Source organism: Amaranthus tricolor, chromosome 4, assembly GCF_026212465.1.
Source record: "Amaranthus tricolor cultivar Red isolate AtriRed21 chromosome 4, ASM2621246v1, whole genome shotgun sequence".
Taxonomy (NCBI): Eukaryota; Viridiplantae; Streptophyta; class Magnoliopsida; order Caryophyllales; family Amaranthaceae; genus Amaranthus; species Amaranthus tricolor.
In genome coordinates this window covers 25,826,659-25,840,434 of record NC_080050.1, presented here as the reverse complement: position 1 = coordinate 25,840,434, position 13,776 = coordinate 25,826,659, and the positions used below count along the sequence as shown (strand labels likewise).

The 13,776-nt window shown below is 36.5% G+C and overlaps 1 protein-coding gene across 1 annotated transcript; it reads right to left on the bottom strand.

Moving 5' to 3' along the window:
• Positions 1 to 4,155: 4,155 nt before the first annotated feature.
• On the bottom strand, positions 4,156 to 13,518 carry LOC130810643 (phosphoribosylaminoimidazole-succinocarboxamide synthase, chloroplastic). Its single transcript, XM_057676778.1, has 12 exons — positions 13,039 to 13,518; positions 10,780 to 10,881; positions 10,575 to 10,704; positions 10,310 to 10,402; positions 10,135 to 10,223; positions 6,040 to 6,120; positions 5,718 to 5,807; positions 5,532 to 5,621; positions 5,347 to 5,397; positions 5,207 to 5,253; positions 4,643 to 4,700; positions 4,156 to 4,562 (listed from the first exon to the last, which is right to left on the bottom strand). The coding sequence occupies exons 1-12, from the start codon at positions 13,408 to 13,410 to the stop codon at positions 4,503 to 4,505; spliced, it is 1,263 nt and encodes a 420-aa protein (XP_057532761.1). The 5' UTR covers positions 13,411 to 13,518; the 3' UTR covers positions 4,156 to 4,502.
• Between the last annotated feature and the right edge of the window lie 258 nt (positions 13,519 to 13,776).

The window sequence follows — 13,776 nt, the reverse complement described above, 5'->3', positions numbered from 1 at the left end:
ATTTTTGTTGTTAGTTATCTTTTTAGTGTGTGTGTCTCTGTTCTAACCTTTGTGGGGTCTTGGCTTGTTTGTGTTTGAGTTAACGGCGTCACCGTCCTTTAACATCTGGTTCGGTCCACGGGTAGTCGAGTATAGAGTTAAGGCAGACTAATGGTAACCTAAGGTTAGGTCCAAGGAGGAGGGGGGCAACGTAAGTAGGATGTTGAACTAAGAGTGAGGACTTGGAACATAGGCACGCTACAAGCCAAGTCGTTGAAGTTGGCGACTGAACTTTCTAAATACAAGATTCATGTGGCTTGCGTTCAGGAAACTTGGTGGAAAGGACAAAAAGCAAGCGTTTTAAAGGGCTATAAGCTATGGTATGCAGGTTTGGATGGAAAGCGAAGTGGAGTCGGTATTCTTGTAGCTAATGATATATTAAAGCAAGTGGTAGAAGTTAGGAGGTGCAATGATAGGATTATGCTAGCTAGTTAGAATAATAGTGGGAGAATAGGTCATATCGATCATTAGTGTATATGGGCCTATAGATACAATCCCTGCCGATGAAAAAGTTTTTATAGGTAGAGACTTCAATGGACACATAGGTAAGGAGACAGTTAACTATAATTCAGTTCATGGCGGTTTTGGTTATGGTGTAAGGAACGAGAGTGGAGAGATCTTGCTTGAGTTTGCGTTAGCAAAGGAGTTGGTTATAGCAAACTCGATCTTTAAAAGAAGGATGAGCACTTGATTACATATAAGAGTGGTGGGCATGCAACCCAAATTGAGTACTGTTTAGTACGTAAGGATGATTGGAGCTCGTGTCTGGACTGTAAGGTCGTGCTGGGTACAAAGATGCCCACCCAACATAAGTTATTAGTATTAGTGTTTCGTATGAGGAGAAAGATTGCCGAGAAGAAGATAAAGGTCAGGCAAACGATCATGTGGGGTAAACTAAAAGGGGATATGGTCACAACCTTGTCAAGCAAGATCAAGACGTCGGGCTACCCAAGTATATCAGATGATGCAAATCTAATGCGGGGACCATAGCAAAAACCATTCGAAAGGTGGCAATGGAGACATCAGGGTATCGACAAGGAAAGCAAAGGTGTACAAAGAGTCGTGGTGGTGGAACGAAGAAGTGCAAAAAAAGATAAAGGACAAAAACAAGAGATTCAAGGAGCTCATGGCTTGCACGGAGGAGGAGGATAGGACACATAAGAAGAAGAGGTGTAAAGAAGCAAAACGGGCAGCAAAGAAAGCAGTAGCGTAGGCAAAAGATAGCGTATTTGAAGCCTTTTATCAAAAGCTTGATACCAAAAAGGGGGAGAAATATATTTTTAAGTTGGCCAAAGCAAGATCTAGGCAGAAAAAGGATTTAGAGATGATGAAGTTCATTAAGGATGAAGGTGGACGAGTACTCCTTAGACAAAAGGACATCAAAATGAGATGGCATCAATATTTTTCCCAATTGCTCAATGAGACTAGGGGCCCAAAGGAGGAAATTCGACAAACTTCAGATATCCAAAGAACACAGGATTATGGGTCGATTATTGATATTACCACGGCGAATATAGGAGAAGCTCTCAAAAAAATAAGGAGATGAAAGACAGTTGGACTTGATAACATTTCGATTGAGGTGTGGAGGAGTTTAGGAGAGTAGGAAATTCATTGGCTTACTAACCCTTTCATGTCATCTTGAGGTCTAGTAAGATGCCAGAAAAATGGAAGGTTAGCATACTTATCCCACTGTTCAAAAACAAGGGTGATGCACAAGTATGCGTGAGCTATAGAGGGATCAAACTTTTAAGCCACACTATGAAACTGTGAGAAAGAGTGATTGAGAAAAAAATTAGACGAGAGACGGTAATTAGAGAGAACCAATTCGGTTACCGGGAAGATCTACCACCGAGGCAGTTCATCTTTTGAGGAGACTAATGGAAAAGTATAGGGAGCGAAAAAGGTATTTGCATCTGGTGTTTATTAACCTAGAGAAAGCGTACAATAGCATACCACGAAGCATCGTTTGGGATAGCCTCAAAGTTAGAGGTATTTCACGAAGGTACATTGAGGTAATACAGGACATGTATGACAGAGTGTCGAAACGTACATACACCAGTGGGTATGACAGAGTCTTTCCCAATTAAAGTGGGACTACATCAGGGATCAGCACTAAGTCCTTTCATTTTTACGGTCATTATGGAGGAAATCTCCAAATCCATATGGGAGACCGCACCATGGTGTATGCTTTTCGCCGATGATATAGTTTTGGTCGCAGAAACAAAGAAGGTGGCTAATAGTAAATTGGAAGAGTGGAGGGAAGCCTTGGAGGGTAAGGGTTTGTACATAAACTGTACGAAGATAGAATTCTTGCGATGCAATTTCAATGGGACATAATCGATAGGGGAGCAAGAGGTGACCATAGGGGGAGAAGTTGTTGCATGTACGTCCGGGTTCAAATATTTGGGATCGATGATTCAAAGTAATGGGGAGATTGATGGAGACGTTAACAATCGTATACAAGCGGGTTGGTTTAAGTGGCGAGCAGCAACCGAGGTGCTTTGTGATAAAAAGTTCTCAAGGAGATTAAAAGATAAACTTTACCGCGTTGCAATTAGGCTGACGTTATTGTATGGGACAAAATGTTGGCCCGTAAAGAAGGTTTTCGAACAGAGTATGGGAGTAACAGAAATGTATATGCTGAGGTGAGATGTGTGGTAATACTATGATGGATAGGATAAGAAACCAGGAGTTCAGGGAGAAGTTAGAGGTTGCACCTATCTCCGCAAAGATGCGGGAGAACAGGTTGAGATGGTTTTGGCATGTGCAAAGAAAGACACATGACGCCCCAGTAAGAAGGATCGAATGCATCATAGTGGAGGGCTAGAAAAGTCGAGAGAGACCTAGGAGAACGTGGGAGGAACATATTAAAAGTGAAATGCATGAACTTCACCTCTCCAAGGCCCTGACCAGGGATAGGGGCAGTTGGCGGCGCCTTATCCACGTCTTAAATTACTAAACCCGTCCATTTTACCCATCGTTTGTTATTATTCTTGCCTTTAATTATCGCGCTTTACCTCCTTTACTTTTATCTTTATTTTTGGTTATATTTGTACGTATTCTATTTATTCTATTTGCAAGTTGCAGGTTTCTCTCTCTTTGAAGACCTTTCTCGAGCCGAGGGACTCTTTGACCGCACTCTCCTCTATGGGTATGAGCTGCTGTCTTTCTTCCCTCCCCAGACCTTGACCATAGTTTTCTATGAGTGGGATACACTGGGTATGATGATGATGATGAGTTTGTTGTAATTTTTTTTTTTCATTGCACTTAATTTATTTTATATCTTTATGTGAAAATGAAACTTTATCAATTTCTTTGTTTTTCATCCACACATCCTTGGACTTTAAATACTATCTAGTATCTACATTAATGAGTAACTAATGATTTTCATGATATATATTCATTCTAGCAAGAGCCAAACAAACAAGACAAATAGTGAATCAACTAAACCTCTAAAGGAGATCACACTAAAGTCGTCTATTACTCCCTCTATTTTAATTGTGAGTTTTTAAAAATTCTAAAAAGTTAATATTTAGGAAATATATATTCAAATGAATCTATCAAGATCTCACATGAATATATTTTTTCATTTAAATCGATGAGAAATCACAGTCAAAATTTGACACTAAAATTCATAAATTCTACTTAGAAGAACATATGAAAACGAACTGAATAATTATTATCTTAAAAGTGAAAACTTATAAATTGTTTATGACTTCATGGATTGATTTAACTTGGTTGCTTCAAGTATAAATTAGTAAACCGATTAGCGAGCAAACAATCATGAAGTGTAAACATAAACTATATATTTATTGCCAACATCTGCCAATTCAAATATTAAACTCGCATACAGAATTAAATCATGTACTCTTGCATCTTATCTTTCATCTTTGTAGTATGATCAATTCCAAAGAGGCTCTATCATGTAGATGTTAGTACAAAGTTGTTATTTACATTTTCCATAAGGCCATAAACCGCGATAAAACTTTGGTTTTAATGTACAGAAGCATCAGGTTTCGTAAATCCAATTAGATCGACCAGGAAGTTTGAGACAGACGATCATCAATTTGATCATAAATCTGCTAATCCTTATAATTACGAAGAGATTGCCAACACTTGATAACAAACATTATCTATAACTTTAGTCAACAAGAAATGCATATGATTTAATAATATAGTCGTATGATCTAAAATAAAAATCAAAAAAAAAAGTTGGATTTATTAAGGAATCAGATGTAAAACACAATGGAAGTGTAATGCAGAGTATAATTGCACCAACTTTCCCATTGTCAAAGCACAAATTAAAACTGGGAAAACAGTTCTCTAATACAACAACCAGTGAATTTCATTCACAAATGTGAGGAGCAAAGAAAAGATCAATAACTTTAAGCCTTGTAGAAGCTCGACATCCTGAATGTAACTCGGTCACAAAGCAATTATGCATGGTATTCTGAATGGAAACTTCACTTCAGAGATGCCAATGCCGCTGATACATTTTGAGAGATTCGGTCATGAATTGGTATCTGCACAGACGAAGACGTGAGTTCTTCTCAAAATTAAAACGGTACAAACAGCTACTCAAACCAACACATTGCAAAGTTACCTCTGTGATGGGAATTTCAAATTTGGAGCCTGTTATAGTTTCATAGAGAAATATATATCTGCAATCAAATAGATACAGTCCAATTGATTAGAGTACTGTGAACCACTGAGATTTTGCACTATGGATTCTACTGCTAATGGCCTACTCAATTTCTTCCAAGAATAATTCTCTTTTCAAGACCCAAAAAACGGCCAGGAAGAACATGAGAGAAGAAGTGAGAAATGAGGAAAATAGCCAATAGGGGACAGAATGAGGAAAGAGATAGTTGGGCGTTTATGTTGCACGCAGAAGCAAGAAATCTTAGAGGGAAAAGGCAGCCAACTCATCCATTCTTTGACTTTTCAATCAGAAAAAGCATTTGGGTGTTTTTGTGACCAAAACAAAATAAATATATTCAAAGTCTTATGTAAATGGGTGTGGGTTTGGAAAGAGAAGTTTCAAGATATGTCGAGTGACAAAAATCCATTCATCATTAAAAAAAGGCCATAAGGAAATTCAAAATTATTGGAAGAAGATTAGCACCATATTATCTAAAGCCGAAAAGTTAAAAAGGCTCAGACATACCTTGAAGCTAGCTCACAAACAAGTTCTTTAGGAGCATCCGGAAGAACCTAAAGGCAAATTTATATCAGCATACAATGGCAAATGTCTCCAGATAAGTGCATATAAAAAGAAGAAAAACTAGATCAGCCTGTGAAACTCACCTCATCTTCATATGGGTTACAATGTTCTTTGAACCATAATCTCAAGAACTCCTGAAAACAAAAATGAAAAAAAATATTCACTAATGTAATCCAGGAATCCATGACAAAGCATTTAGTATTAAGTGAACAATATTCAGATAAATAGTCTAGATTAAAAAAAGAGCAACAGCTCTGAAGGTTGATACCTTGTCAACATTTTCTGGTTCCAGACCATTACGAAAACGTTCCTCGTAAGAACGTGCTATCCAATATCTACTTGAATCGGGTGTGTGTACCTACAACAATAAGCATAGGATAAATACTGATAATTTTTTCCAGTGATAACCAGTGTATCAAGGGGTAAACAGATGCTTCAATAGCTAATGCCTGACCTCATCAACAAGGACAATTGTGCCATCACTTGTCTTCCCAAATTCGTACTTAGTATCCACCAAAATCAAACCATGCTCCCATGCTACACGCTAGAATCATCAAAATGATAAATGTAAAAAAATCAATACTTATCATACAATTCAACCATTGAACAAAACGTCTGAAATATATACAACTCTTATCTAAACAGCCGCAAGCATCCAATTGACATTCTGGAAAAACTTGATGACTTACCACTTACCAGCTGCGAAGTTAAACTAACTAATGCCCAAACAGCTAAGAATATGTATTTATGAACAAGGGTAAGGAAGTTAAATTAACCTGTCCATACGCGAATAAACTCAAAGCTTTCGTGCTAACTTCATCAAAGTCGGCTTTAGTCATTAGCCCATGTTCTATAATCTGCAAAATCAACAAAATTGAAGCATAACTACATGAACAGCACAAAGTTGAGAAGCAGCTAAAGAAGAATCCATTCAACAATAACACTTCATATCATATGAAACTCATATGATTGTAGCAAGAAATGTATTGCAAAGAACAAAATACAAAGGATGCCCTCTCACTAAAAAAGCCTTTGAAAACCAAATAAGAGTTGCTAACAACAATCACAATCATCAAGGTACGCAGAGAAAAATCAACATTCTAAGGCACACAATACACATAACGTGACTTTGTTTTGACACAATTACCATTTTACTCGTTGCCCAACCTTTTACATCACAAAAATTCACTTGCTGAACAAATGCATAGAAACATGCTTGCAATGCTTTGTCAATGAAAAGCCCCACTCTTGAGCTACGTGCCTTGGGATTTGTGACTGTCCACGTATTGATCTAGCAAGAAAACTTAGAAAAGTACAAAATTGTCATCAAAAGATCTAGAATGAATGCTGCGAGTGTAGGTTGAAAATTGTTTGAAGGTGGATGGTTTTTGGTTGAATGTTTAATTTTGATGATTCTTGTAGTCGAATATTGACCTGAAAAACACCAAAAAAATGTAAACTAGCTGGGGTTCCCGAAGATCCCCTTTGACATCCAAATGAGATGAATTATAGACAGAAAAAAGAATTTTGGAGAGGAAATCAGATAACAGCAAAAATGAGCTAGGATGAGACTAAGAGGTTGTTGGAATATAAACACCGGCAAGATCTTTTAGGGTATTTATGGCTGAGGTTGTGACACAATCTCTTCAAAATGCCAAGTGCACTCCGGTTCAGGCATTTTTGTTATTATTATACAATCTGCACAAACACTAGCCGAATCGAATGAGTTAGCGTCCGGAAAAGAGTAAGTGGGAAGCCGACAAGCAAGGTTGGAAAAAGGCGCCGAGGATAGGGTAAAGCCATGCCTCATCGAAAGAGAGCTTTACCTAAGCAACACATTGAGTGTTTGAGATCAAGCCATATATTCCTTCACACGAGATTTGAGGATAAGGCCATGGGCATGCAACATCATGTTGAGAGCCTTTAGCAAGAAAGAGAGTGTAGTGTTGAGCCATAGGTTGTTCAAATAAGGCATTGGTAGCGTCCAAACGGAATGTATGATTGGAAAGAAGCCAAAATTCGATATCATTACGATTTTGAAATGTTTGTAGAAGTCCATAAGTCCATTTGGAACAGATGACATAACATTGGAAATCTTATGTATTCTACATTTCAATACACTTGGAATCATACCATTCTCATCCATAAATTTTTGAATTATGATAATAAAAAAGACATAGTTTTAGACTAACGGCCAAGCAATGAGGTGGTCCGAAATTGTTGCATACGGATAGGATAAAGGAAAGCATACAACCAAAAAAGAGAGCCTTGCAGCATTCGTAGTCAAGCAAACCCTCGTCCAAATAAGGCAAACGAGAAGTTGAGCTAGGCCATAAGAAAGAAAAAGGTAAGGATGTAGCATCTAAATGGATCGAGCAACCACCATCCAGACGAGGCGTGTGGATGAGGACTTCCCTCGTCGAGTTCATCCTTGAGACATATTCAATTAGGCACACGAAGTGCACGAGTGTGATACACTTGTACAGACGAGGCATCCATATAAGATCCCTGGAAGAGCAACATATAAAGAAGGTGAAAGAAGAGCTCATACAAAGATAGATCATTGCAACGGTCCCATGCTAGTTCCAGCGATCGATATAGACTTAGTTCATGGGGTTACCAAATAAAGAACTTCAAAATAACAAAAATTGGACAACTGACTTTTGATTACGAAGACTTTATGTAATTGGATTAGTTGTGGGGGATACCCCTTAACATCTAGAGTAGCACGGTTATGACAATAAAAACTTTGGAAGAACTGAAGTTCGACAAAGGATTCTCGTTGAAAGCTTTGATATAGCCATATAAGTGTACTTAATTTTAGGTTGTATCCCAAAAAATTCGAAGTACCTTGACTTCCGGCTAGAATGACTTTGGAAGAACCAAAGTGACGGGATTTTGATTAAGAAGATTTGATATAGGTGTACTAGGTTCCAAGTAAACCCCTTAGACCTTGAGAATTTCATGTTAGCTTTTGACAAGGAAAACATCAAAAAATATAGAGTTTTGTCTTGCGGCTTTGAAGACTTCGAACAATAAAAATTTCGGCAAAGATTAAAATTGTTAATTTTTAACAAGTGCATGATAAAAAGTTAATAAATGTTGTCTTGCCATGCCAATCACATTACATGAACATCATAAGTCCAATAGGATAGGTGTACGATATCACATTTATAAGATTTGATGTATGCATGCCCCCTTGTTAAAATTTACAATAAAACATATTGAAGTTTAAATTGAACATGAAACAAGTTCAAGAGTCATAGTATAAATATGTTGTTAAGTTCGTCATTACGCCGACACGATGATGCGCGGTAATAGAAGTGATGCAGTTATCGTACCGCCTTCGCTAAAACCACATAATATCCCTTGAAGCAGCCTAAAACATTGCTTTTTACACCTTTACGATGCAAAATTTAAAACCTTTACAATGCATGAGATATACGATGCGACATTTTTTTTCACTATGACATATGTTATATGTACGTAATTGTAATGAAAAAGATCTAGAATGAATTCGTTGAACTTATCTAGATTGAAAAGTACTTCAAGCTGGATGAGTTTTGGTTGGATATTCTTCATGATTCTTAAATTCTGGTTGGATATTGAGAAAAACATAAAAATAATAAATAGGTCTCACCCACTTAAAATGAAGTTTCAAGAACTAAGGATTTTTGGTGAAGGAACCAAATTACTGGCAATAAAATAAGCTAAAGAGAGGTTACGAGGTTGTTATAACTTGGTAATTGTAAGATCTATAAATATTTTACTTCTTGTAGAAATGCCATGTGCAGTACATGCGAGTTCAAGGGCATTTTAGGTCATTTTACACGTTGGGAGCATTTTTATCCTTTTAAATATGCTATTGAGATAATTTGACGGCACTACTCTTGAGCATCCAACATAGGTTGACATTGTAATGAATCAAAAGGGGGGACCACAACTGAGATTTACTTACTCTAGGAGGGGGAACAAGAAGGACAAGCAAGGATAACATGTATGAGTAGTGGAAACTTGTATTACCTTATATAGTAGTACTTGTTGTTGGTACTTTAATAGTATATTGCTGTTTTGAGAGAAACTTAGATGAGTAGTAGTATTATATATACTAGGGGATTGTAATGCTTAATCTCATGATTTCGATGTGTAATGCCTTTGGCTATTTTGGAGTGAAAGACATTCGAAGTGCTTAATCAATCAATAGACAACCTTTCTCTCAGATTCTTCTTTTACTCATTGTTCTTGCTTACAGTTCTTGCTTGCCCTTGCTACTGACATCTGCAGATCAGCACCACTGCCTCCTAGACAGCCGCTACTGACACCTCCAGAGGTGTCCTCCCAGCTCCACCATTACAGACATCTAGGAAAATTGTTTTATGATTTGGGAGAAAGGGTAACTAAAGATCATGCACTACACATAAAGAATTTGCATGACATTAAAGCAACATGGGAGGATATTGCTATGCTATAATAGTTCTCTTTATTTGCCTCAATAAATTCAAAAATAATCAGCTTGAGATGATAGAAATTTCGAAGGTAAGGGTGTTAATAAAGTGAGTTGCAAGAATTTGGGAAAACAAATCTATGCATCAAGTAGGGAGCATAAAAAAACAGGTATTTAGAATAACAATAATGTTCGCAACTTTGCTTCGTAAAAGAGACCAAGCCACTAAAAAGTTTGGCAATAATTTTTTCCGTCTAGTCTATCAATACTCTTTTCTCTAATGCTACTCCTATAACACTACTCTAGGAACTTGCAAGTTAGGACAACTAAAATTTGTACAATTGTAAAAAAAGGTGAGGAAAGTGGAAAGTGGAAAGAGGAAAAAGGTAGAAGCAGTAGAATTAAATATAAAATAATGATGCATTACCTCATGTGGAGTAATAGGAACATCGTGATCCGCTGCTTTTGTAGTTGGTGTAAGTATGTTTCTCTCTAGTCTCTGATTTTTTACAAGGCCTACCACACATATTAGCATAAATTTCAGGATAATAAATGAATTTACTCAAGTCTACTCTAGTAATTTAGTAGGTTGGCAAACTAACCATCTGGCAGGGCATTGCCACAGTAATTCCGAACACCATTCTTGTAGACCGTCCACAATGAGGTATCTGTGCTTCCCGTGACAAATCCTCTCACTATTGATAAGCATCATGAACCAAGGATTAAGGATAACAATAATTTTTCATATAAGAAAAAGTGTACAGAGATTGAAAAGAGAAAACAACACAGAGAACTCACACACTTAGGAGCAAGGAAATAAATTTATACAAAGAGAAAGTGAGTAACCATGATATACAATAAACATACCGACAAATTCAACGGGGAAAATGCTACATTTTTTCGCTATAGTGACATTCTTATCAGGAGCTGCCAACACTGCATTTGGAGTTATGTGACGAGTTTGATCAAACCACCATAAACTCGTCTCATTCAATACCTAAGCAAGGAAATAACCTCATATTACACCTCCCAATAACCATACTCATCAACTAAAACTCAAAGTCGTAAATACCTGTCCCTTAAAAGGAATTGAAGCCAAAACTCTGTCAAAAGCACTTTGTCTATCTGTTGTGACTAGTACAAGAACATCTCCACAGTCATATATGTCTCGAACCTACATATTATTCATCTTGTAAGAAATTAAAAAAGGCAGAAATAACCCCTCCTATTCCAATCATTGCAAATGCTTGCTCATCAAATGGAATACCTATCGTTTATACCACTAATTTTATTAAAAGAAAAGAAAGAAAGAAACGAAGTAGGGTAACAACAAAAGAAACTATGCTTCTTTGGGTTAGACTTACTATTGAGTGTTAAGTACTAATGAAATAGTATCAACATCCAACAATTAACATTATAAAAGTTAATTATCAACAATCAAAATCGAGTGGAAAGATCAAGTAGTATTCGCTGTTGTGTGCAATCAAAATCAGTTCAGCGTCTCTAGTCCTTGAAATTATCAACTAAAATGGGGAAGCTAATGTCAATGTTGCTAAACTTCTTTTATACAAGAGCTAGCAGACGGAGTCAAGTGGCATTTGAAGCTACAAAGAGAGAACAAGGATAAGTTATATCTAGTTTTTGTTGTTTAATCCGTGTGCTACACAATGTAACAACATATTCAAAGACATAAACAATTTGCTAAGTTTGCAGTCTGCACTTGTTAGGCTGAGTCAACTCTATAACATGTGAAGAGTTCAATCCTCAACTTTTCCGAAAATATGGAAAATTTGAATATTAATAAACTGAATACAATTTGTGACAGGTTTAGAAGAGTCCTACAAAATACGTATTAATCTAAAAGGTTTAACCTCTCTTCAAATTTTTTACTGTGCACGTAATTTCTTCACTTTTATCTTATAATTGCTCTTCTAGTTCAACATAATAGATCATGTTCTTAGAAATGATTTTCACCATTTTTGCTGTATCAACACCCACAACGGAACTTTAAGTTGCTCTCTACTCTCCTACTCACTAAACTTTGCTTGCCTAAGATGCCACTCACAAAGCAACACACCTTGCCCCTTGCAATAAAAACTGATTTTTACCACTCTACCAATTCCTGACACAAGACCCATAATTTTTCGAACATTTGTACTCATTGCTAGCTATATCTAGAATGCTCTCTTTAAGTCAAAAAAAAAAAAAAAAAAAAGAAAAAAGAAAAATGCAGCAAAATGTTGATTCACAAATATCCAAATGTTAAATATATATACATGATTGTAAAGATTCCAAGTTGCTACCGTATAATGATCATCAATATTCCAAGGTCAGAGCTCAGTAGATGACTTCATCGGATAGTAAAAGTAAACCTTTCTAGTTTATTCTTCCTTCCTTCTTTTTTATTTGACACAGCAATTAATACTTGGATTTGGGGAGATAATCCCAACAATATACGATTAGCAATTCAAATATAAGTTCCATAGAACCTAATTACCTAAAAGGCTATGTTATGAATGGTATGTGTGACTTGAGTGCACAAGTTAAAGTGTGTAATCATGTGTGTGACTCTTGGTTTGTGGAATGCAAATGGATGTAATTATGTGGTGAGTATTCATGATGAATTATGGGTGTTAATGAAGATTAATGAAGAAGAAGAGACTTGATTTATGGTAGCTCGATCAGAATTCTGACAGAAGGATCAGAAAGGTCGCTCGACCTACCCGCTCGACCGAGCGAGTCATATTGGTAGGTCGAGCGGTCAGATAGAATGCTCCAGAATGTAGCTCATGTTCGCTCGACCGAGCGAGCTCCCTGTTTCGGTCGAGCGGATCTTCTGATATGCATGGGATGCTGATTTTCGACCTTTCAAGTTCTTGGAGTTATTTTATATTATTCATTACTTAATATTAACTATGTATTCAAGTGAGCTATTGATATTCTAGTACCTAGTACTATATATAGGGCTCTCATACTCACACATCAAACACATCAAACACAACCCCTCAGCCAAACACATAGCCTTTTGTTTTTATCTCTTACTCAATTGTAATTCTTCGTTTAGAAGGGTTGTTTATACTCATTCTTGATATAATATAAACAGGAACTACACACTACGGAGGACGTAGTCATCATTGGGTGACCATTAGCTTACATTATCAAACGTTGTTTTGTTCATTGTCTTTTGTATTGTTCTTAGCATCGTATCGGTTTTGGCAAACGTTTTCAGGCTAAAACCCAAAAGTTTACAAAAAAAAATAAAATTTATTAATTGAACAGACAGTAGATTAAAACTGATAAACAGGCAGTAACAAATTGAAGAGTTTAATACCTTGCCTCGGGTTTTGGACTTGATAGAAGGAATAGTGATATGAAGATTGGTTTCTGAAAGACAATTAGAGAGAGACCTTTCAATTGCTTGAGAAATCTCTGGATTATTGTTTCCCATATTCAAAACATCAATTGAAGAAGCGGAAGTAGAATGAAGATGGTTCGGAGTTGCCATGGCGCCAAAAGAAGAACATGAAGAAGAAGAAGAAGAAGAAGAAGAAGAAGCATAGAAACCTTGGAATCCAGTTTTCAATTTGAATCCATGGTTGCAATAACTGAAATTCGAATAGTGACTTGGGGAAGATAAGGGTGAAAAGAGAATTTGTTTATACAGGGGTTTAGGAGGGTTTAAGCATCCAACACTATCTGCCATGTTTGATGCTTCGTCGACCCCCTTCTCTTTCTCTCGCTCCCCTCTTTGTACGCTATTTGGAATTAAATACCGAATACGTTTCTCTTGTTTTTCGTTTTTTCTTTTCTAGTGTTTAATGTTTTGGGTCAATTTAGTAAAATGACTTTAGTTGTGCGGTGGGCTTAAATTGTTAGGCAGATTTAATGAGTTCAAAGTATTGATTAATAAGTCTATTTGGATTACATATTTAAGTCAATATTAAAAGAGAAATTTTATAAATTAGTAGGAAAAAAATATGTCAAAAACCAATGAAAAAAGTTTTTGGTTTTTGTTTTGGTTTATAAGTTAGCTTTAGTTACCTTAAAAGTCATTTATCAAACATTTTAG